The sequence below is a fragment of the Neoarius graeffei genome, chromosome 9 (assembly GCF_027579695.1).
Source record: "Neoarius graeffei isolate fNeoGra1 chromosome 9, fNeoGra1.pri, whole genome shotgun sequence".
NCBI classification, from domain to species: Eukaryota; Metazoa; Chordata; class Actinopteri; order Siluriformes; family Ariidae; genus Neoarius; species Neoarius graeffei.
This window is the reverse complement of record NC_083577.1, coordinates 46,447,602-46,473,456: the sequence shown is the minus strand read 5'-3', so window position 1 is coordinate 46,473,456 and position 25,855 is coordinate 46,447,602. Positions and strand designations below refer to the sequence as shown.

At 40.4% G+C, this 25,855-nt stretch overlaps 1 protein-coding gene across 6 annotated transcripts in view; it reads left to right on the top strand.

The window, feature by feature from the left end:
• inpp4aa (inositol polyphosphate-4-phosphatase type I Aa) overlaps nt 1-19,539 on the top strand; it is a 39,744-nt gene extending 20,205 nt beyond the window's left edge. For 3 of the 6 annotated variants that reach the window (XM_060929653.1, XM_060929654.1, XM_060929656.1), the window contains 19 exons: nt 104-183; nt 340-448; nt 708-798; nt 1,428-1,575; nt 1,682-1,812; nt 7,233-7,337; nt 8,707-8,815; nt 9,237-9,254; nt 10,070-10,256; nt 12,220-12,438; nt 12,553-12,853; nt 14,089-14,121; nt 14,221-14,393; nt 16,601-16,724; nt 16,848-17,115; nt 17,282-17,379; nt 17,457-17,569; nt 17,734-17,888; nt 18,093-19,539. In XM_060929653.1, coding sequence (XP_060785636.1) covers nt 104-183; nt 340-448; nt 708-798; nt 1,428-1,575; nt 1,682-1,812; nt 7,233-7,337; nt 8,707-8,815; nt 9,237-9,254; nt 10,070-10,256; nt 12,220-12,438; nt 12,553-12,853; nt 14,089-14,121; nt 14,221-14,393; nt 16,601-16,724; nt 16,848-17,115; nt 17,282-17,379; nt 17,457-17,569; nt 17,734-17,888; nt 18,093-18,225 — 2,595 coding nt within the window. In that variant the 3' untranslated portion in view covers nt 18,226-19,539. The remainder of the gene's footprint in view (nt 1-103; nt 184-339; nt 449-707; nt 799-1,427; nt 1,576-1,681; nt 1,813-7,232; nt 7,338-8,706; nt 8,816-9,236; nt 9,255-10,069; nt 10,257-12,219; nt 12,439-12,552; nt 12,854-14,088; nt 14,122-14,220; nt 14,394-16,600; nt 16,725-16,847; nt 17,116-17,281; nt 17,380-17,456; nt 17,570-17,733; nt 17,889-18,092) is intronic. The other 3 variants (XM_060929658.1, XM_060929659.1, XM_060929657.1) reach the window with 3 other exon arrangements.
• Nucleotides 19,540-25,855: the final 6,316 nt, after the last annotated feature.

The window sequence follows — 25,855 nt, the reverse complement described above, 5'->3', positions numbered from 1 at the left end:
CATTTGCAATTACCTTTTATCAAAAAAGGTGCTGAATTTTAACCAAAAAAAGGTGATTATATTGTGCACCATGGAGTCATGATGTCTGTGTGTTTTTCCTCAGATGTACTTACTTGGTTCTGCCATGTTCACAGTGAAAGAACTACTGCAAGACAAATATCATAGGCTGCACCTCACACTAAGGTATATGAACTTGGTACAGCACACTCTCACAAACATACATCCTTAATATTGCTTTGTAATGATATATTGTATATTTAAGGCTTATTAACTCAACCCAAAATTTGCTGTATCACTTTGAAAAATATAATTAGTTAGATTTATTGTTTAATGGCTCAGATCAGCAGAGAATGAGAAGATGGGCAACATCACCATTATTGCCTGGCAGATGGAAGAGAAAAAAGACCAGAGAGCCCCACTAGCTCGCTTAGACACAGTTAATGGCAGGGTGAGTGGAGTTTATATTGTACAGTCAAGAATAAAAACCATGATTACATCACAATACAAAATGAATAAAACTTGCTGAAAAGAAACTATAAGTAAATTAAGGGAATGGAATTTTCTAAAAAACTATAATAAACTGAATAAGCTATATTCATGGTTAATTTTTAGTCATCATTGGAATTAAGTAGGAAAGACATTCAATATTAGATGAGCTACACAGCACACTGTATCCTCCTGTATATTATGTCCTCTGTGTATCACAGATGGTGCTACCTGTTGATGAGAGTCTGACTGAATCCATGGGAATTAAATCAAAATCTGCTTCTCTGTGCAAAGACGCACTCCTGAAAGCAGGTTGGTATCTAAAAAATTTTCTCACTAATGGCAATTTATTGGACTGTTTATGGAAATCTTTCAACATTTTCAGCTTTCTCAAACATGTCCATATTGGTCCTGAAGGCAATGCTTATTTTTAGTAGTTGTTTGGTGAAAGGAATTCATAATTAATATTCTCACCCATTTCTAACTCAGTGAAATGTGGTGGGTGGAGATTCTGACTCAGACACTGAAATTCTTTGCCATTTCTACTGCTTGAAAACTTTGTTGTTAAGACAGAAGGTCTATTAAAGTCTTAACCATTCAGTGTAAGTACGTTTGTAAGCATTTAATCTGCTGACTTTCCATGACATTTAATCTCCATGAAAGTAACATTCTGTAGAACATTTGTTAATTTCAGTAATACACTCTTAGAAAAAAGATTCCATCTGGCACCTTTAAGGGCTTTTCACTTGTCCCTCCTAGAAAGATGTTAATTATCGCATGACAACAGATGGTTTTCCACTCAGAAAAGGATTCAGCTAAAACCTTGAATAAAATTAGAACAATTGCTAACCAGTTACCATTTTCTCTGATATTGTGTAAATTTCATAAATAAATTGGTAAATTATTTGATATTAATGAATATATTGTTTGAACAATTGTAGCATTTGGAGGTACAATATCACGGATGTACCGTTTGCCCACCACTGATGGGAACCATCTGCGTGTCCTGGAACAGATGGCAGAGAGCGTGCTGTCACTTCACATACCCAGACAGTTTGTAAAACTGCTACTGGAGGAAGATGCTGCCAGGTATTTCTCATAGTATGCAAATGTGCATGTTAGTCCATGTGGGGTTATTTTATGTTTTTACCTATAAAGTTTAATATAAACACTTCTATATTCTCTGTGTGTAAAGGGTGTGTGAGTTGGAGGAGTTGGGGGAGTTGTCTCCATATTGGGAGAATATAAGGAGGCAGATCATCACTCAATATCAGACCATCATCCTCACCTACCAGGAAACACTTAGTGACCTGCACGAGTACAAGGGTAGAGATTTCCCTCTTCTTATAGACTTAAGTGCATGCAAAAGCATAACTGAGATTAGCTTTAATCTACTATACCAGGGGTTTTCAAAGTGTGGGAGAGTCAGCCCCCCCTCGGAGAGCAAATAAACAACCGCGCCCCCCCTTACAATTTTTGTTGTTGCTATACTTAATGTTCCATTCGTATTTTTAAAAAATGGTTGTTGTACACATTATTTTTTTTTTCTTTTTCACATTTTAAACATCTGTGCTTTTTAAAACATCTTGTTTTACACATTTTAAACATCTCATAGCATCGTTAGCTAGCACCTCTTGGCAGACAACACACTGTGGCAGTGGAGCATCTTCAGATCCAGTCCATGAAAATCCAAACTTTAAATAATCGTGGTCATACTTCCTTCTTTTTTTTTCAGTCCCCCAGGATTTCACGGGCCTTTTTTGTGATTGTTGCAGGCTAAAATGTCTGATGTTGCAGGGGGTTTTCCAAAAAATTGCGATGAAAGTTGCGGTGTTTTTTAGGTTTTTGTTGTGATTACATTGCGGGAGGAAGTGAAAGTTGCGAGAAATTGTTGTGATTTTCTCTTTCTGTGATTAAAATTGAGTGATAAGTTATGACTGAAAAACTATTGATTAAAAAAACAAAGACACTGAGAAATGGTCCTATAAACAACTTTACCAATATAAAAGATTACCAGGACTACAAAAATGCAGAAAAATAGGCTTCACTTATCCAAATGCACCTGTTGGTTCAAAAGTTAAAGTGCAGAGAACCTCACAGCACAACATGAAGTTACCTTAAAATATAATATAAATGCCTCAGCTATCATATAAGAAAAAAACTATTAATACTAGTACTGTGTACAGTCAGTCTCTCCTGAAGACTAAATTAAACAATAATTATAAACTAATTAAATAAATGGCTCAGGCTTCATAGAAGAAAAAAAAACAATTTGAACAGAATCTCACAGTATGATGCTGAAGCTGCCTAAACAATGGAAAATAAAATACCATTTTGGCAAAAATGTTGGCATCCATTAATTTCTTGTATTAAGTAAAAAAAAAAATATAAAGTGCACACAGTCCTTCACTGTAAACATAACACACTTTCAGTGTTGCCAGATACTGCTGACGTTTTCCAGTCCAAAATATGTTCAAAACCCGCCAAAATGCACTTGAAACCTCCCAATCTGGCAACACTGCGCGCATGCTGCTTCTCTTGAACACACAGAAGTAAGGCGGAAGGTAGTTTGTCGACGTCACCTCAAGACGACGCCAATGATTGGTCAAATTTGCGGGAAAGTTGCGGTGATTGGATATAATTGCAACACCGCCCTGAATTCGCGGGGATTGGTTGAATTTGTGCTGAAGTTGCAAATCACAACATCCTGGAGGCTCTGTTTTTTTGCTTGGCCCAGACTTTGTCTCCTCACTCACTGTAGCTTTAGGTACTAAAAATCGATCCATTTTGTCTCTCACGTTGCGCCCCCCCGAAGAACTCTGGCGCCCCCCAGGGGGGGCGCGCCCCACACTTTGAAAAGCCCTGTACTATACCATTTACTATTATATACATGCTGTTTTGCTTAAAGGAGATGCGCAGAACCATGGCCTCACTTTTTGTTTATAAATGCCTTGAGACCTCAAGAATGGCATAGGAATAGTTTTAAGCATTTACTATATTAGATTTATTGTTATTTTTACTATTAAAGTGATTCACATAGGTAGCAGTCTGAGTGAATGACCTTGACATCTGTGACGTCACCGCAGGAAGGCTATCGGTCTCATCACCATTTCCACTATACTAAAACACAGAGCTAACTGCAACTCCTATCCTTCATTTTGAGCTAATTTATCACCATGCCACGTAGATGTGTTGCTGGCAGGTGCAGCGACACGACAGAAGGTGGATTTACGTTGCATTTATGGCCCAAGAACGTTCAAACTGCAAAGATTTGGACGGGTTTTGCGAGAAGTTCATGGGTAAATCGGGCACCTACAAAGTGGTCTCTCCTCTGCTCTGCACATTTTACTGATGACTCATACGAAACCTCTGATCTGTTGAGGAGCGTTGGCTATAAGCCCGTATTGAAAGAGGGTGCAGTACCAATAATTAAATAAAACTACAAGAAAAGGAAAGTATTTATTTTATTATTTTTTTTAAAGGAAAGTAAGTTCAGTTGCACCAGTTCTCCTGGGCCCTGTACTACGAAGCGAGTTTTCTGGCTTACCAGGGTAACTTCGAGAGTAACTTGATCACGTGCAGCGTAACTTCCCGATTAACCCATACTACGAAAGTTGGCTATGTTCAAACCGAGGTATGCTGCCATGGCAATTTACGCTGCATCTCAAACCTGCTCGTCTCAGGTTATGTTCTTGGTTAACCCGAGGTTTCCGATTAACCCGAGGTTTCCGATTAACCACACCCTTTTTAAACACCACCTCTCCACCGACATTTCCTCTAGAGACAATGCCAGCGTACCTGGATGACCCGTGCGATATCGGAGCGCAGATTAGAGATGGGATTTATGGCTCTTTGATGGGATCCGCATCTTTGTGATCCGTTCTTTGAAAAGAGCCGTTCAAAAGACTGGCTCATTTGGCTCTTTTTAAATATTTATTCAGTTTTAAGAAGACAGCGTCTAAAGAAGCCAGATCCCTCTGCTTAGACAGTGACATCAATATTTCTGGACATACCTTTTATATAAAGCAACCTAGACTTACATTATTGTAACCCCTAAACGCTCATAAATAACCATTAAAAAAACAATGAGGGCTTCAATGAATGTCCATGCAGAACGGCTTTTCTGTAAAAAAAAAAAAAAACACTCGAACATAGTTATCAAGAACACAAGAATATTTTATAGAAAAACACTTGTTTTACGAAAATATTTAAGTCTGAGATACAAAATAGATACAACTACAATAAATATAACACAAGAACTAGTTATCACACAAGAACATTTTAATAGAAAAAAACTTTCTATATTAAAAATATTGAAATTGTAACAAAAATAGATACAACTAAACAGTCAGATAAATAGATAATTATAACAAGAACACAAGATTATTTTAATAGGAAAAAACAAACTATTAATGCAAAAAATATAATTAGAAAAATAGATACAACTAGACAAACAGATAAATAAATAAAATACACAAAAATAGAACAAACAAAATGACAATAGAATAAATTAAATGAACGTCCGTGCAAAGTAGTTTTCCCACAATATTATCATTAATATCACACAACATTATAAACTATATACAAAACAATTTGAACTATTAGGCAAACAGATAAAACTTGAATAAATAAAAGGCAAATGAATGCTTGCTTACACACACACACACACACACACACACCATTATGAATGAAGTTTTTATATTTCATTTTCACCTGTTGCCAGGTGCGTTTGGCACTGCTGTTGCCTCTGAAATGTTCACAGGACATACACCAACTTAGTCAAACGGACTGAACAGTCAGTCATCCTAATTCATGTGACTCTGTGCACATATCAGCTTAAGTAGGCTACTCCATGAATTTACCATACCAAATTTTATTCAGGATTTTTCGGACATTAAACAAGCTATATATGACTGGGGCCACGTCGAAGGACCATTTTCTGTGACTTGTGATTGATCATGAAGCTTTCTCTCATCCTATACTTCTGTTCTGGAACATGTAGAAGGGAGAATGTACTTGCGCATTTACCCGATCGGCAATTCGTTGCCAACATGCTTGCCGCTCCTTATTGGCAGCCGCTGTGTTAGATTTTGCTCTTAATGTTGTTTTGAACTCCTCGTAGCTTTGCATTATGACAGCGCATTCTTCCTCCGTGAAGTACGGCGACCGTGCCATTGTGAACAGTGGTGATTTGCGCTGATAACCTCCCCTTTAACGTGAACGCGCATTAACCCTGATTAGGTTCAACAAATCAACTTCATAACTGGTGTTGTAGTACCGTTTAACCCCAAACAAGATAACTAGGTTTTGTCAACCCCGGTTTAGCGGGGGAACCCTGGGTTACTTCTGGGTAGGTTGACCTCCGTTCGTAGTACAGGGCCTTGGAGTGTGAGCTGAGGGTTGTTGCTAAAACCCAGGATGGAATGGGATGGGACATATTAGCACTCGGGCAGTGACCTCCCCGCAGTTGTTGCTAAAACCGGTGACGTTTTGTCCCGGGTTTTAGTAATTGCTTGAGCCGAGCAGTAATGGAGAAAATGGAGAAAGAGTGGCCCAGCCATCTGATTTCTCCGCTGGATATGCTTGCCTCAGCAGCAATATCTCGCCCTTACGTGGAAGAAGCAAATGAATGGAGAACTGAACAAACAACTGAAAGTCAGATTGTTTTGAAACAATCAGCCACAAGGTCGGCCTTCAAGAAGCGAGAACACAGATGGGTAAGATGCAACTCTTGTTTGGATACAAAACAACAAAAACAACAACACTCGTTTACCTGCATTTAGATTAATACATTGTGGTATTTTCCCTGTGGGTGGGTGGAGCACAGAGGACGGCAGGACAGAGATCAGGTGAAACAAGGCTTTTATTGCCACACTTTTCAGTCTAGCAAAATCGGACGCATAGAGACACACACATATATCAGCGTCTTGTCCAGGGATGAGCTCCTTCTGCTCTCGCTCTCCCTCCTGATATAGGGCGCAGTCACTGGGAAGACACACAAACACAGGTTAATTGCTCTCAGGTGACGTGATTCTGCCACTTACCTTCCCTGACTCCGCCCTCCTGTCACAGACCGGCGCTTGACCACGCCCCCGCTGCCACATACATGTAACTTGTATTGTGTGTTTAAGTTACCGGTATAAGATTATTTAATTTGCTTCAGAATGTGATTGTCTCAGTTCATCTGATTATTTAATTAGTCTTTTAAGTTTTATCAGTGAAAATGCATGCATGTACATGTATGTTGTATAAGTTATAACTCCTATCCTGTTTTAATGAGAGTCAACCCACAATCAATGAAGTCAAATCAGTCTTAGTTGAGCAAGTCGGTAACGGTATTTCTTACTTTCACCATAAATTTTTATTTATATGACTTTGGTCTATAGCTGTCAAAGGCCTCGGCCTTAAAACCGGTTCCTGCTATGATATCACGCATTCAGGGCTGGCTGGCTCAGCAGGGCAGCTCGAATGCCAACTTTGCGGTCGATTTTAACTCACAAAAATATATTTTTAAAATTCCCATTTATCCAACATACAAGAGTCAAGGATGGAGATACTATCCACTCAGAAATGTGTTTAAAGGTTCTGCGTATCTCCTTTAAACCTGCACATGTCTGATTCACAATACATCAAAGTAACTGGTGACATTAAGTGATGTCAATAAAGAGCTGTCATTTTATCAGCTTTAATGTTATTTGCCTTTATATCATGTTCTTTTTATCTGTTAATTTATCTCTTTTCATCAGGTCCCTCTTTTAAATCCAGCATTTTGAAGGCAGAGAAGAAGTTGGAGTTTGTGCCGACTAATCTCCATATTCAAAGGATGAGGGTACAGGGCGAGTCAGGCTATGGTATATATGCTGGGATATATTCAGCATGGAACTATGAAAGCATTCTCATCTGGAAGCTATATTTTAAAACATACAGTAATTGATATTTTAGTAATAGTAGTCGTAATTCAACGCAGGTTAGGCTAATTGGTGGCTCTAAATTGACCGTAGGTGTGAATGTGAGTGTGAATGGGTGTTTGTTTCTGTGTCAGCCCTGCGATGACCTGGCAACTTGTCCAGGGTGCACCCCGCCTCTCGCCCATAGTCAGCTGGGATAGGCTCCAGCTTGCCTGCAACCCTGTAGAACAGGATAAGCGGCTACAGATGATGGATGGATAGTAGTAATTCATGTTTTCTTTGAAGGTGACTTAATGAGTCTCTAAGCATTTTAGGTGCATATAGGCCAAGTTTACATTAGACCGTATCTGTCTCGTTTTCTTCGCGGATGCACTGTCCGTTTACATTAAAACGCCTGGAAGCGCCGGGAAACGGGAATCCGCCAGGGTCCACGTATTCAATCCAGATCGTGTCTGGTCCGGTGCTGTGTAAACATTGAGAATACGCGGATACGCTGTGCTGAGCTCTAGCTGGCGTCGTCATTGGACAACGTCACTGTGACATCCACCTTCCTGATTCGCTGGCGTTGGTCATGTGACGCGACTGCTGAAAAACGGCGCGGACTTCCGCCTTGTATCACCTTTCATTAAAGAGTATAAAAGTATGAAAATACTGCAAATACTGATGCAAATACTGCCCATTGTGTAGTTATGATTGTCTTTAGGCTTGCCATCCTTCCACTTGCAAGTGGTAAGTGATATGCGCTGGGATCACACACACAGCGGCTCAGTCCCGAATCACTGCTCGTGCACTTCACTAGCGCGCTCTGTGAGCTGCGCAGGGCCGGAGTGCGCACCCTCCAGAGGGCACTCGCTGTTCAGGGCGGAGTGATTTGGAGCGCAGGATGCCTGCGGAGCCGAGTGTATCCGTGTATTGGTGTTGCTGTGTGCACGCGAATCGTGTATTGGTGTTGCTGTGTGCACGCTAATCGTTTTAAAAACGTTAATCTGATGATCCGCTGATACGGTCTAATGTAAACCCCACCTTAGAGTAATGCAGTGAAATCTTTACTTCTCCAGATGATATTGTCTTTCTGACTGCTTTTGTATCACAATTCTTTATTTTATTAACAATCGTGGCTTTTCAGACACCTTCACTCAATACTAGCAAGTATGACAACTACCGTACATAAGCAATATTTTGTCTGGCTTTGGCCAGGTTCTATTGAAAACAGTGTCCAAAAATGATTACTTAAAATCAATAACAAAGCAGCTATCTTATTTATAGTTTTAATGAGCACAAGCTTGAGTTGAAATAAAATATTTCCCTACAGATCGAACCTATGATGTGGTCACTACTGGAGCCCCTGCAGCACATCATCAAGGTTTTAAGGGCAGTGGTTTGAGGAAACTAATTCAGAAGTTTGAGGAGTCCAAGAAACAGTAAGATCTAAACCTGATCTTAATGATTAACCTCTTAAATGTTTTTAGTTTTAGACAGCATAATCACAAAAAATCGGTATAGTTTCATTATTAAAGAAGTTTTAGTCTAAAAAGACTTTTCAATACAGTATTGGGTTCTAATTTAGACTAGCTATAAACTGTGGACCTTATTGTGAAATATTTCATGTTATGATTAGATAATCCTTTACACAGAAATCAGTGAAATGGGATTACATAACTTGTAATGAGTGGTTGGATGCTTCAGGATCATCACTGGTTTCCCTTGGAAATATTTGCTTCTTAATGTTGCTTCTTTCTTTTAATTAGGTATTTATTTGTTCTGGGTTTCTTTGTTTATTCATTTATGCAAATATTTTCAGTAAGAATGATTTTTACACTTCTATTTTTGTTTTCTAATCAGTGCATATGAGGATGAAGGGTGAGTTATGGTGTACAGTTTTTATCAGTGGTTCCATCAGGTTGTATGTTTGCTCAGTGTTTAGCCACTTTAAGTTTATTCTCATAAATGAAGTCGACTAGAAAATATACAATGTATTCAAGATTTTTTTTAAACAGCCATTGAATACTCATATGTGCTGCACTCACTTGTGACCTGCTAACAGTGTGTACAGTATAAATATATAGATTATACATTATATGGCCAACAGTTTGCAGAAGGCTTTCTACTAGATTTTGGAGTATGGTTGTGTGGATTTGCTCATTCAGCCACAAAAGCATTAGTGAGGTCATGTACTGATGTTGGGTGAGGAAGCCTGGTGTGCAGTTAGTGTTCTAGTTCATTCCAAAGTTATTTAGTGGGTTTGAGGTCAGGGCTCTGTGCAAGACACTCGAGTTCTTCCACACCAACTTTGGCAGGCCATGTGTTCATAGGCCTCACTTTGTGCATAGGGACACTATAATGCTGGAACATGTTTGGGTGTCCTAGTTCCAGTGAATGGAAATTGTGCTACAACAAACTTTGTGGCAACAGTTTGGGGAAGAACCACATATGTTGTAGTTGTTTGTCCACAAACATTTGGCCATATAAAGTGTATATAAATCTACATATATTCATATTGTATGTGTGTGTTTTCATGTTTCTCTGTGTCTCACCCACACATCGGTAAACTAGATCTGGATGGGAATAGTAAGCAGAAACAGGGAGATAAAGCTCATCTAGTAGCTCAACAAGGAGATACAAGCACATCTGGGCTAACTCCCACCTCCTCTCTATTCTGTTCCTTCTCTCCACAGTGCTGGAGAGTCCCACCCACATTCAGGTGTGTACCAGCCACAGGATGTGGTAAGAGCAAAAGAGATCATTTCCCACATTAACACCCTGAAGACACAAATCAGCTATTACACAGAGCGCTTGTCCCGGGCTGCTAAAGAGCGCTCTGCTAACGCACTGGAGAGAACCCTTGGCATCCTCACAGAGAAGGTCAGTATGCCTGCTAATCAAAGCTCTTTATGCCTCTTTCCATTGCTTAATGAGGCTTCACCTGATTATCCAGCATTAAGACAAGCTAGGGTCATAACCAGAGACATCAAAACATGAGGAATAAAGATAAAACAAGGAAACCCCTGGCTTGGTAATAGAGACAAATACACAAGACTGCACAAAGAGTAGCCAAAGGGCTTAAATAAGGAAGCAGTGATGAGAAAGTTCCAGGCACCAAAAACAGAAGGAGATGGTCTGGTCCATTTTGAGTTGTTGAAGGCTCTCTATGGTACTTCACATTGTAGTGTTCTTCCACACTGAAGTGATGGCAATGATTTATTTATAAACTGTCAGTTAGGTAATAAGTAATATACTATAACATCTATAGGCAATATACTTTGTGAATTTGCATAATTTATAAAATTAAGCTAGCCAGAATTGGTAATTAAAATGGGTAATTGTATGGGAAAACTGTCCCTACTTAGTCCTTTCACATCTTACATTAGTCACCTCATACTACTGTTTTTTTTTTTTTAAGGCTACGTTCACACTGCAGGCTGAAGTGACTCAAATCCGATCTTTTCGCCCATATGTGACCTGTATCCGATCTTTTATTGACAATATGAACGACACAGATCCGATTTTTTTCAAATCCGACCCAGGCCGTTTGGATATGTGGTCCTAATTCCGATCCCTATCCGCTCTTTTCATATGCGACTTCAGTCTGAACCGCCAGGTCGCATTCATCCGACTTACACGTCATCAACAAGGCACAAACGTCACTATTCTGCGCTGAAGTAGGCGGCGGGTCTCTCAAAAAAAGTTACAACAACATGGCGCATAATCACGGGCGCAGATAGAGGGTGGGACTCGTCCCACCCGGATTTAAATTCACCTCGTTCGGTCCCCCCCACTTATAGGGAGGAAAAAACGTCTATGCTGTCTTTCTTTGTATAAGGCAAACCTCACGGAAAAATCAAAAGACTAATTACCATTCGGTTTATTGAGGTGCACAGCAGTGTATACATAGTTGCAACAACTCACATAAAACAAAGACTGATATTTGGTTGGTTGAGCTGCGCAGACTGCACAGGTTGCGAGCTCGAGCTTGGTTGCTATGGTTTCTAACAACAAGTTTGACAGGCATATCGGGGTTGGGGTTGGTTTGCTGGCAGCTTTGTCCCCCCCCCCCCCAGTTTTTTGTCCCCCCCAGTTCAAAAAACGTATCTGCGCCCCTGCGCATGACATCAATGCAAGGGACGCTTCGGGCTGTGAAGGTTCTGAATCTTCTCAATGGAAGGACGCAGAGGTTAGGGAGCTGATTTCCATTTGGGGGGATGCAGCTATTCAAGCTAGATTGGATGGGTCATACTGCAACCGGGCGGTTTTACTTCCGTAAACACTGGCTATGCTCACTGCGTGTGACGTCGTCGTATCCTGCAATGCGCATGCGGAACACTTTTAGGTCGCTTTTCGTTCATACTGAGGATCACGTACAAGTCGCATATATTTGTTAATGTGAACGACCTCACAAAAAAATCGGATTTCACAAAAAAATCGGAATTGAGCATTAAGCCTTGCAGTGTGAACGTAGCGTAAATGTTTTAATGTTGTGTTTTATGTCACTTTTTTTTTTAATCATGGTTTTTTTATTTTTTTTAAATATATGTTTATTACGCTGTGTTTTGTGTTAGATGTTTTAAGTGTTGTTTGGCGTGTGTGGAAGAAAAAGCTGACTCACTTCACTGCAAAACAAGTTTACCTTCGGGTATAAATAAAGTAACTTGAACTTGTTCAAATCTGTCAAACACTTTGTGAAATTTGAGGTGTTTTTACTTCTTTGTTTAAATGTGTGTTGGGTATTGTGAAATAAACATTACTTTGCTTATCCACATTATTCAGTAACATTCTCTTTAAGTAAGTGCTCACAGATTGAATTGTAAGCTTTTCTCTCTTTCCTCAGACAAGGCAGCTGGTGACGGTGTGTGACAACAAGCTGCTGGCCACTGCCATCCAGGCTCTGAACGCAGCACGGCCAGAGTTTATTGCCTCTAAAGCCTCTCCTCCTGGGCTGGATACGGAACGCGTGGTTCTGCGCAATGACCAAAGCTCTTCACAAGCCAAGTGGAGTGGCAAAGGGAACAGAGCCTCCATGAACATGGACTGGCATGAGGAGGAGTGGGTAAGGGACTCCAGTTCAGATGTGATTTCAGATGTACAATAGGATGTACAGTACAGACTTGCTGATTCAGACAGTGTCTGTCTCTTCCCCCCCCCCCCCCAAACTCTGCTGCAGGAGAAGGTATGGTTGAATGTGGACAAAAGTATGGAGTGTGTAATCCACTGTGTGAACAGGCTATTAATGAGGGACAGGCTGCAAAGTGACAGTAGTGAGGACGTTTTCCTCTCTGACCAGCAGCCCAACACTAGCAAGAGAGGTAGCCATGGCAATGCCTTCTGGATCAACCCCAGCTACCCATCCTCATCATTGTCCGTGTGCACCCTGTCCTCATCACATCCTCTTCCTGATTCCCCTTCATCATTATCATCCTCTTCTCTGACTTCTGCATGTGTAACCAGTTCTCATAGATCCACCTGTACGTCCAGGCTCTTATATAGTGTTCAAAAACAGTCCTGTTTTTTTCTAATGCTTTCAGTTTTACATCCCTTTTTACCTCTCTTATTTGCAGTATTACATACACTGATATGGTCATGATATTTAATTTTAGCCCTGCCATATAATGAAAGAATGAAGTTAATAGGGTTGAGCAGTGATTTATATCATGAGGTCTCATTGATGGCATAAGAGAAAGTTATGGGGGGGAAAAAATACTACACAAACACATTTAAGGTGTTTCATGTCCTGAATGCCCTAGTGGGTTAATGTCACATTTCCTCCAAATACCAAACATGGCAGACAGAGAAGCTGTAACTCTTTCCGTCAAAACCAAAAAACTGTAAACTTGCAGTTGTTTTATCTATGCTTTAGTGTAATTTGTACTTTGATTGAACAATGTGTGCTTTGTTTGTGTACTTTTAGCACACATTGGCATTTGGGGGGAAAGATGAGGAATAAATAATCCACTTTTTGTGTGTAGTTTCCCTGTGACTCACATCAGATAAAAAGATCTGCCCAAATGGTGATCTGATCTAGGGTTTGTTTCGCTCTGTGTAATCTTCTGTTGAAACTGAAGAAGAAGCCTTTATGTGTCACATATACATTAAAGCACAGTGAAATTTCATTAAACCCATCTGAAGCAGTAGAAACACACACAAGTGAGCAGCAAACACACTTTTGGGGGTTAGGTGCCTCACTCAAGGGCAATTCAGCCATGAATGTAGATTAATTAATTCTCCCCACCCACGCATTTTCCTGCTGGTCCAGGGAATTAAACTGGTGACCTTTTGGTCCCAAAGCTGCTTCTCTAACTTTTAGGCCATGGCTGCCCCCACTGATACTGAGTGTAAATCTACACTAGGCTAGAAATGCATCAGCCTAGCTTCTACCTTTCATAACGTTCTGTGTATTTTTATTTATTTTTGTTTTTTTACAACCATTGGTGGGTGCTGTTGTGCTTGCTTCCACAAAAGTCCAAACTAATCCTCTTAACACATTTGTTATGGACACCAAATATGAAGGCTCACATGTTTTATCTTTGTAAGATGTGTACCTTTTTATATAAGCCACTCCAATTACATATTACATATATATTAGGAACGTTGATGTATATTTTTGCACATTTCTTTGGATTTACTTGTAGAATATCTATTTAAAAAGATGTTAGATCATTCACATAGTGTAAGTATAAAATACTTTTCTATCTTTCTGCAGATGGAAGCCCCAGTGTTGATAGCTGCTCTCCAGGTAATCTGTGTGTGGATTTTGTTCGTTTTTGAAATCTTTCTCTTTTTTTCCACTCTATCATTGCAGTACATCAGCACTGTTGTCTTTGTGAAACTGCAGGTGAATGGAGTGATGCCCTGTATCCTCTATTGACTACACTGAATGAATGTGTAGCCATGATGAGTGACATGGCAAAGAAGTCTATGGTGTTTGTGCTGATGCAGGACTGTGTGCCTACCATTGCGCTGAGCCTGACATTACAGTACCGCAGAGATGTGGTTTTCTGTCAAACGGTGAGAGCAGTCACATGCACATGGACTACATGCACATTAGCACTAATGAGAAAACAGGGAACTGCTGTTTCTGCTCTATTGCAGAAACATCGCTGGTTCTCTGTTACAGAGCTACAGCTACAAACACTAAAGCATAGATAAAACTTTTAGGGCTTGTGTGAAAATCTGATGTTTTAGGTCATCTTTATGCAGAAATATAGAAAATTCTAAAGGGTTCACAAACTTTCAACCACCACTGTAAACTGAAATTGCATGCTTGCCAAATATATTTTCTCAGTCTAAATATCCAAATACAGCAGCTATTCACTTTCATCCTATGGTTTGTTGCTTTTCATTTGGCTGAACGTTATTCCTTTATGGGCTTGTTTCAATGATATTATTAATGGCCATTTAAGGAATACATACACATTCCATACACACAAACTACAGGCCAAAAGTATAGAACCAAGCCCTGTTTTTTTATTTTTTAGGTTAAATAAGTTTGCCAGCACATGACATAGCATCACATGTTTAGTAACATCTAATTTAATCAAATAATAATAAGAAGCAGCCGGCGTCACGGTGGTGTAGTGGTTAGTGCTGTCGCCTCACGGCAAGAAGGTCCAGGTTCGAGCCCCGTGGCTGACAAGGGCCTTTCTGTGCGGAGTTTGCATGTTGTCTGCGTGGGTTTCTTCCAGGCGCTCCGGTTTCCCCCACAGTCCAAAGACATGCAGGTTAGGTTAACTGGTGACTCTAAATTGACCGTAGGTGTGAGTGTGAATGGTTGTCTGTGTCTATGTGTCAGCCCTGTGATGACCTGGCGACTTGTCCAGGGTGTACCTCGCCTTTCGCCCGTAGTCAGCTGGGATAGGCTCCAGCTTGCCTGTGACCCTGTAGAACAGGATAAAGTGGCTAGAGATAATGAAATGAAGCCTTTATTTTTGTCACATGTACATTCAAGCACAATGAAATTTCTCTTTTGCATTTAACCCATATGAAACAGTGAACACACACAAGTGAGCACACACACATACCCAGAGCAGTGGGCAGCTATGCTACAGTGCCCAGGGAGCTTTTGGGGGTTAGGTGCCTTGCCCAAGGGCACTTCATCCATGAATACAGAGGGAGGGGGATGTGTTGTTTATTCACTGCCCCCATGGACACAGGTTTTTGTATTTTCCATTGGTGTGTAGTGATGTACACTGACTAATGTAAATATATCAGCTTTCCTTGTTTTTGTGAATGAAAGTCCCTTAAATTGATATTTTAATTATTTATATTCATCAGACTTATAGGTAGTCAAGCTTTAGGAGAATCTGAAATGTGTTTTTTTTTTTTTTGACCCAAAACTCATCTCATCTCATTATCTGTAGCTGCTTTATCCTGTTCTACAGGGTCGCAGGCAAGCTGGAGCCTATCCCAGCTGACTATGGGCGAAAGGCGGGGTACACCCTGGACAAGTCGCCAGGTCATCACAGGGCCGACACATAGACACAGACAACCATTCACACTCACATTCACACCTACGGTCAATTTAGAGTCACCAGTTAACCTAACCTGCATGTCTTTGGACTGTGGGGGAAACCGGAGCACCCGGAGGAAACCCATGCGGACACGAGAACATGCAAACTCCACACAGAAAGGCCCTCGCTGGCCACGGGGTTCGAATCCGGACCTTCTTGCTGTGAGGCGACAGCACTAACCACTACACCACCGTGCCGCCTCCTGGACCCAAAACTTATTGTACTTTTTTTTTTAATTACATTTTATAAAACTACTGTCTTGAGAATTTATGAGTTTTTATTCTAAAAACTTTCTGCACATTTCAGTATGAAATACTAATTTATAATGTGTACATGTAAAACACATTCAAAAATATGACACATATGAGTCTGCATAGTGTATCATTACCTACAGTTAACAAATAAACATGGACTCAGACTAAGGTGAAGACTAAAGTTGTTCATTTTTTCTGTCCATTCTTTGAATAAGATAATAGCAAAACTGTTGGCAAATATTGCATTTGCAGTATATTGAAGTTTCAAAAAGCAGTTAGAAGCATATAAAGTAATTTTATGCATGAGGTAAAGCTGTGTTTTACTTTAGCAGCACATATATTTTGCAATAAAACAGCTATTTTAAACACTGCAGAATGTGCAGAAATGTCTTTCACATAGAGGATATTGCACGATTAGTTACTTAATGTATAAATGTGGCTTTCTCCTCAGCTGGCAGCTGTGATCTGTGGTTTTGTAGCAAAGCTGAGGAATTGTTTATGTGATCATGGCTTCCTTAGACAACTCCATACCATCGGCTTACTGGTCCAGTTTGAGGGTCTACTTAGTACTTATGGTATGTGTGTGTGTGTGTGTGTGTGTGTGTGTGTGTGTGTGTGTGTGTGTGTGTGTGTTTATTTATTTATTTATTTGCTATGTGTGATCATGATAAATGTCATGAAGCTATGTTATGTTAAAGGGGAAGAGCTGGCCATGCTGGAGGACATGAGCATAGGCATCATGGACCTTAGAAATGTCACCTTTAAGGTTACTCAGGCAACCTCCAACTTCAGTCCTGACATGCTGCCTGTTATCACGGGAAACAGAGATGGATTTAATGTGAGAGTTCCACTGCCTGGGGCGATGTTTGACGTCTTGCCACGCGAAATCCAAAACGGGATGCTGTTACGTGTTCAGCCAGTTCTGTTCAACATAGGAATTAATGAACAACAGACACTTGCAGAGAAGTAAGCTTTTCTATATACCATCTGATTTATTGATGCATACAGCCATTACACCTTGTAAATGCTACAGTTAAATCAGGAGGTATGTAAATCAGGAGTCTTTAAGCAGGAAACTCAAGACAACTGGAGTTACCAATCCTTATTCTGACACTTGTAATTTTTCACAAAGGTTTGGTGACACATCACTACAAGAAATAGTTAATACAGAGAGTCTGGCACGTCTCAACTCCTACTATGATCAGTTCAAGGAAGTGCTGCCTGAGGACTGTGAGTCCTAATCCAGTTCAAAAGCTAAGCAGATTTGCTGTTTTTGCAATTGTTTTACCCATTATCTACTCCCCCAGGTCTGCCTCGGTCTCATAGTCAGTACTGTATACCAGAGCTACTGAAATTCCTCACTCAGAATGTGAACTCCAGGAAGAGTAAAAATGTGGACATCCTTTGGCAGGCAGCAGAGGTATAATAATTTACAGTTATAGCTTGTTTTACTTCAGTTTGTACTTTAACCCTTCCACCCTTCTTCTGACTCTGTTAAGAAAGATCCTGCAATTAACAATAAATCCAGTGACTACAATGTATCTGATTGATCTTTGCTATTGTTTGCTCCTGTTGTTTTGGCAGGTGTGCCGGCGTCTCAATGGTGTGCGGGTAACCAGCTGTAAGAGCGCAAAGGACCGCACAGCCATGTCTGTAACTCTGGAGCAGTGTCTGATCCTGCAGCTGGAGCACTGCATGGCCCCACAGGTCTTAAGCCAGGCCCTGGACTGCATGCGCAGGTGAAAAAGAAACATCATTCCCTCACTCATAAGGAGTTCATTGTTTCTTGAACAAGCTGTTAGTACTTCACTTGGGTGATTTGATCAATGCCAGTCACTTTTCTAGAATATTCTTTTTACAAGCCTCTTATTATTTCAATTAGCTTTGTTTTTGACCAGGTAAACATAACTGTTATGTAATCTATGCATTTTGCTTTCTCATAGTGAGGGTTGCAGGAGAGAGAACACCATGAAGAATGTGGGCAGCAGGAAATATGCCTTCAATTCACTTCAGCTGAAGGCCTTCCCCAAACAATATAGACCTCCAGAAGGCACTTATGGTAAAGTGGAGACTTGATTGGGACACTCATCTATGCCCCCAACTCTTACTGTTCTTCACCAAGCTGCTCTCCCCCATCATCCCCTTTATGTTGTTGCCACTGATCTGAAGGAAATGCTGCAGTGAATTCAGTCAAATAGACACTTACGATATCTGGCCAAATAAGGTTGTAGTTCACAAGAGTGCATGAGTCACTGCTCTGTTCTTATCTCTAGGTATTATAGCAAAGGTGACCATGAGCTATACTTATTGGAAGAGTTTGATTGGAGAAGTAGGACTCCTTTATCAAGCAAGAAAAACACTCAGCAACAGTACTAAACTAACCAGTTAAGGAATTCACTGAATGCCACCAGTGCAAATTACACAGTTCCTTTATTTTGTGTTTGGTCTCTACAGAACCTCAGTTTTGCATACCCAGTCAACCACGGACACAATATTTGACGTGAAATTATATAAAATGATTTTACTATTGCTCATCACATCTTTATCAGATTGAGCATGTACTTGAATGAATCATAAACAAATCTAAATGAGCATTGTTCTTTTTCCATTCATTAAATGTGCACATACTGTAGCTGACCTGTAGAGTCAGCGATGGGACAGAGTAAGTCTTACACTATCACAAGGCTATAATATATTTCAGCCCTTTTTTTCAGCCCTTTAGCTTATTCACAGCAACAGTGTGCATATTACGGGTTGTAGATTTCCATGGAAAGGGCCTTTCTCATGCTGTTGCTAAGCACAGGAAATGTTTGTACAGTTATTGTTAATACAGTGAAATGTTGTGAATAGCTATTAACATAATTTAGTGAATTGTGTAAGATAATTATGACACTATTCATTCAACTGTTGGTTGTGAAATGTTTGTACATGTATTATGCAAATGTCTTTGGGTTTTTCTTGATATCAGTCATTCTTGGTATTAAGATTTGAAAAGCAGCATCTGACTGGTCATTATAATTTATTCTCATGAGTTAGTAATAAATTAAAGTATTATGTTATTTTTTCAAGTATAATGTACCCTAATTTTCCATGTCAAAAAGAAGCTCTATAGTCACTTTAATGCACATCTTAAATCCTTTGTTATGCTATAGCACAGAAAAAGCGATACCTGACAAAAAAAAAAAAAATTCAATATGATGAACTTGCTGTGTAAAGACATAATGTAACATTGTTTTTATTTGATGGCAATGTTAGCAGTATAAGAATACTCCTCCAGTAACTAAACTCATTTTGTTTTGCCATTAATGTCCACACAAACACTCAATCAGCTGTACATAATGCAGAACTATTAAAGTAAACATGCAGCTATTAAAACAAGAGTTACACACATTTTACTGAGTGTTATTTGTATTATTTACAAAGACAGACTTGCTCCTTAAAAAGATGTTCAGTATTATTGGAGATTAAGCATGGAACTGTGGTTGATTTGGTTTATTTTAAAAGTGAGTGAGAGTAAAGCAAGTATGATAGCAAAGATAGACTTATGACCAGCATCCCAAGGATGTGAGATCCCAATATTTTAGATCAGTTCTCTCATGAATTATAATTGCACAGAAATGTAAAACTCATTAATTCATACATTCAGTGTGAATGTCTCATCTCATCTCATTATCTCTAGCCGCTTTATCCTTCTACAGGGTTGCAGGCAAGCTGGAGCCCATCCCAGCTGACTACGGGCGAAAGGCGGGGTACACCCTGGACAAGTCGCCAGGTCATCACAGGGCTGACACATAGACACAGACAACCATTCACACTCACATTCACACCTACGGTCAATTTAGAGTCACCAGTTAACCTAACCTGCATGTCTTTGGACTGTGGGGGAAACCGGAGCACCCGGAGGAAACCCACGCGGACACGGGGAGAACATGCAAACTCCACACAGAAAGGGCTCGCCGGCCACGTGGCTCGAACCCGGACCTTCTTGCTGTGAGGCGACAGCGCTAACCACTACACCGCCCATGTCAATAATGACTATTATAAATTGCCAATGGTAGACCCTCTGATGATAACATTCTTCTAATAATATTCTATTTCTAAGTTAGTAAAAGTCAGACAAAAAAAGCAGACAAGTTCGTTAGAATCTAACGTCTGGTCTGGTGATCTAACCTTATCAGATATAGGGTCGTCTTGCTGCCGTCTAAAAATAGTCCGCTATTCGACCATCGCGACGAGCGAGCCGAACTTTATCTTGGTGATTTTCTAATATTTTTTCTTCGTAGTTTGGCTTTCGCCATTTCCATCAATGGAACTTCATTTCATTATCTCATTCAAGAGAACATAAAGTTAAAGACGAGCATGGGATAAATGAAGATGAAATGCAGATGCAAAAAAACAAACAAAATGGTTGAGTGTCGCGGGTTTTCTCGTTCTCTCGCACGTACCATTAATAGCGCCATCTGTATGCTTTATGGGTAACTACTAAGACATTGGGTGGCTCAAGTGTGTGCCCCACGGCGTACCGAATTCCGCTCGATTCATATGCGCGCTTGATCTGCGTGCGCATGCCTCCGGCATTCACTCCAATCCCCCCCGTTACGCCGATCGGCGTACTGACTGGGGAATCGGCATAGCTATACCGCGGGGTACACACTTGAGTCCACCCATACAATGTGAGACACACGAAAAGCGGAAAGTCAACTATTAATTTTTGTCAATATAAACGTATCAAGTTATATATTTTTTTAACTAATCATGTGTAGTAAGGACGGGCAGGAGATTTTTATGTTGTCAGCGGGAGGTCAGGAGGATTTTCTAAATGTTCCCTAAAGTGGGAGATCTCCCGCCCACGGTGGGAGAGTTGGAGCCTCTGTACACATAGGCATTACCCGGATACCTGGACCTTGTTTTTGAAAACTGCTTGATGTGTCAGTGACGTAATGAAGTGTCAGTGACGTAATGAAGTGTCATTTCCACTGGTCATGTGACAGCCTCACAAGAGCCTTGGGAGCTCAGAGTCGACACATGGACTATGAAAGAAGGGAGGAGGAGCAGAAGTTTGATGAGTTTGGTTTTGGAGTTGGGGGGGGGGGGGGTTCTCAGTTCGAATCTATCTTTCTGTTTGCGGTTCATTATTGTTTATTTGGTTGCTTTCTTTATTATTTTCTTATATCTTTATTAGTTGTAGGCATAGGAATACTCTGAGGGTGTGGAGGGAGTACCCCTTCAGATACATGGCTTCGGCTGCAGGTGGAGAAGATAAATCAAAAGAGGGAGGGTGGGAACAGGTTAGAATCAAGAATTCAAAAAAGAATGATGGGAAACGAGATCGGTCAGCTGCAGCTGAGGAAAGGGAGGAAAGCAAAGTCAGGAAAATGGCTAACCCAGCATCGGAAGAAAATAAAATCCTGTTAAAACTACCAGAGCAGAATGTGAAAGGTGGATTTAAGTTACTAAGTCCCACTAAAGTGTAAGATTCACTGTTGAGCTCCTTAGGTAAAGGGTTCCAGGCCAGGATCATACCTAATGGATTATTAATGATCATATGTGCATACGCAGAACAATCGAATAAGGCAAAGAAAATGGATACAGTAGCTGGGAAAAAGGTAGAAGATCCTCCCCGGGGTTAAATCAGGAACAAAGGGTGTCATTTGGGGTATGTGCTGACATTTCAGAAAAAGAATTATTGGAGAAGATTAAGGGAGGAAGAATTGTGGCAGTGAAAAGATTCAAAGCTCAAGAGGGTGGGAATCCCGATTCTCCGATCTTGATTATGTTTGGGGATGATATACTACCGCCAAGAATTTTTATTGGATGTCTGTCGTACCCAGTAAGGCTGTATGACAGGTCCCCAGTACAACACACTAAAAAAAATATTTGCTCAGTTTACTTGAAAAAGCAAGGCAACCCATATCAAGGGTTTTTTGGAGTAAACTCAACTAAGAAATCAAGAAATGTATTTAAGGGTTTTTCCAAGTATGCCCAACAAGACGACAGAACTTGTTCAATCAATTAAATTAAAATATCTTTTTACTTGTTTTTCCAAGTATGCCCAACAAGAGGACAAAACTTGTTTAATCAATTAAATCAAAATATCTTCTTACTTGAAAAATCATTTTTACTAGTTATTTTTGTGACTTAAAAACTAAAGTTATGTTAAATGATTGTCACAACTTAGATTAAAAAGTAGGGGGAAAAAAGTCAAATAGACAATTCATGTGCACAACCATTTCCTTTATTTTAAACACATACTAACAGTATGCAAAAAACATGCACTGGGGGTTTCAAATCAGGTAAAGTGGAAAGGCAACTGGGACATTCTTCCAAATGACTCTTCTTACTAAATTTGATCAAAACAGTTTCAACACATTTCACTGAATATGCTTAAAAAATATCAAGTCAATCATACTTCTGTGATACCAGCCAGTCCAGTTAGTAACGAAGCAACGCTCATTATGAATCCATTTTGAGCAAATTTAACAAGCAATGGGTAGAAAGTAGAGGTAATAACCAAAATACACCCCACACAGGCCATTTCTCTTTTTTCATCCTTTCTGGCTGATTTTTTTGGTCACATGTGCATTTTGACAGTTTCACACCCTTGTAGGTACCACGTGACAATCTCCTTCACCCACTGAATTTGCTTAGGTAGTGCTCTTCATCCAAGATGACAATGTGTGCTGCGGCAAGAAGGTTTGCTGTGTCCCCCAGCACAGTGTCCAGAGCGTGGAGGAGATGCCAGGAGACATGCCAGTACACCAGGGGACGTGGAGGAGGCCATAGGACGGTTTACAACCCAGCAGCGGAATTGCTTTCTCCTTCCTTGTACCAGGTGGCACGGAAAGAGCACTGCCAGAGCCCTGCAAAATGAGCTTTGCAGGCCACTAATGTGCATGTTGATGCTCAAATGGTCAGAACCAGACTTCATGAGGAGGGTATGAGGGCCTGGTACGTGAGGCCTATGCTCACAGAGCGGCACCGTATGGAGCGATTTGCATAAACGAGAGAACATCAAAATCTACATATTCTTGCATTGGCACCCTGTGCTCTTCACAAATGATGTTGCAGGCAGCATACCATTCTCCATGGCATCTCCTGACGTTGTCATGTCTGTCACGTGTTCAGTGTGAACTGCTCTCATCTGTGAAGAGCACAGGGCACCAATGGTGAATGTGCCAATCTTGATGTTCTATGGTATATGCAAATCAATCCCTACAGTGCCACTCTGTAAGCATAGGAACCACGTGTGGACACCAGACCCTCATACCCTCCTCATGAAGTCTGTTTCTGACCATTTGAGCATCAACATGCACATCAGTGGCCTGCAAAGCTCTTTTTGCAGGGCTCTGGCAGTGGTTTTTCTGTGCCACCTTGCACAAAGAAGGCGATAGCGATCCTGCTGCTGGGTTGTAAACTGTCCTATGGCCTCCTCCACGTCCCCTGATGTACTGGCATGTCTCCTGGCATCTACTCCAAGCTCTGGACACTGTGCTGGGGGACAAAGCAAACCTTCTTGCCACAGTGCACATTGCCCAACATTATCATTATTATGTTGAGAGTATCAGAGAATAAATTGATTCTTACCAGACATGTCTTGAAAAGATTTGATGCATCCTCCTTGAGGTAAATGGGCAATCCTTCCAAGGCCACTCTCCTCCTATGTTCTGCTATCGCCGTCACCTGGGCACACAGAGATACAGAATTTATTTAGTGGCATGTCAGTGAATATTGTTATTCATTTAGGCCATGTCAGTAAACTGTGTTTAGTAGTAAGCAACTGGACTTCTGTTTGGAGCTTTAAAGTTGTTTCATTCATCCGAAAGGGTTCTTCAGTACTGGCTAGAAGTGAAGATACCATTCGGATGTGAAGTGAAGCATCTTCCAGACCCAAAATGAAGTCCAGTTGTTTACAACTATGCTCTTTTGAACACTTAGTGACATTAGCTGGTACTCCCCACTGAAGATCACCTGGCAGGGTATTAAAGCCAACTACATGAAGTATCCACTATCAAATTGGATGTTTTAAGAAATCCAGCATCAAAATATGATGGCTGTATTGGGTGTGAGGCAGCAATTCTAATTCTGTACACAACATAAATCTGTGGAATGCATTTAGTCTTACATTCAAAGCTTCTATATGAAATTCCAGAAAATGTAATTGGATGAACTTTACAGCAAACAGTCAAAAGAGAGCCACTGTGATTGGTCCTCTCGACAACAACGAACTACTTCCTTGTTCTAAACCATCACCCCTCACATTTCTGCAGATTTGTTAGTATATCTTTTCATGGGACAACATTAAAGAAATTTCACTTTGACACAATGAAAAGTAGTTACTGTACAGCTTATATAACCGTTTCAATATATTGTTCACTCAAAATAATTAAAAATACAGCCATTAATGTCTCATCCTCTGGCAAAATCCTATGTAAAATGCATGGTAGAAACGGCTGACTTTAGGTCTCTGGCTGTATGATTTTTGTGCTTCCTGCTTTTGTGATTGGCAAAGTTGGTGAACTTATTTGTTTTATAGGCACAGCCAACAAATGGACATGTTACAAGTTCACCACTCTTCAAATGTCTTCCGAGATGGCTAAAAAATGCACTTAAACTGCAGACATCTTTGAAAGCACAATGCTCACAACTGAAATTTGATGTGGTGTGAATTGTATGGGTTTATGGTAGCGTGAAAGATGAGATTTTAGAGTACTTGATGAGCGGAAGGTGCACACACAGTCAGGATAGAGGCAAGGCCAATTCTTACCTTGATGACCCCCTGCGTGTCTCAGGAGATAATGTTTCAGCAGGGTCTGGACATCCGGGTGGATGAATTTACACTCTCTGCATTGCATCACGAAAAAACATGGGGAAACTAGTTAGTTTAATTAAGGCGGTTAAAACCCAACAATGAAGAATAAAAACAGATCTGACTATCAACAGAATCTGGAGCAAAACCATTCAAACAATTCAAATATAATACTTTTATAATTTACAGTACAGTTTTGGCGTTTTAAGTGTTTGGCAGTCGGAAAGCATTAGCAGGAAACACTGCCATCTTAAACGTCACACATTGCACCTAGCCTCATTTCATGAATGTTAAAATAGCCTGCTTTTTGTTGATGAGGCTTATGTGAAGTAGGAAATGGATCGTAAGCTTGCTATACTTCTGTTATATTGGTATGGTGACCGAACCGAAATTGTTGTAATTATTATAATTAAAGTAACACTATTATTCTGCAAGCACACTCACTAAACTGCGAACCACGGGACGCACAAGCTTTCAATGGCACCACATTTGCCTAAAATGCCCAGACATTAAGGTCCTGACTAACGTCGGTGAAATAAACAAGTAGTCGGTCTCCATTGTGATAGAACAAACAAGCATTTATGTGCCACCTTTTCCTGCTCTAAGAGTAGAACCTAGACATAATACGAGTCCCGTTCGTTTATTCTTTTCTAATTTAGACTGAGGGCAACGTTAATCAAGCTAACGTCGAGGGAGGGAGACCTTCCACGCTAACGACAAGTGCAACCCACGTTTTCAATTAGCTACCAGAGCCTTCAACAGACCCTTTTGCAGCAGGCAATATAACAGTTGTTTGAATCAACATGAATAAAGTGTAATTACAACTGAACATAGATGCCCTCCTACACATCAATAGTCAATATATCAATAAGCCTCATCAACAAAAAGCAGGCTTTTAAC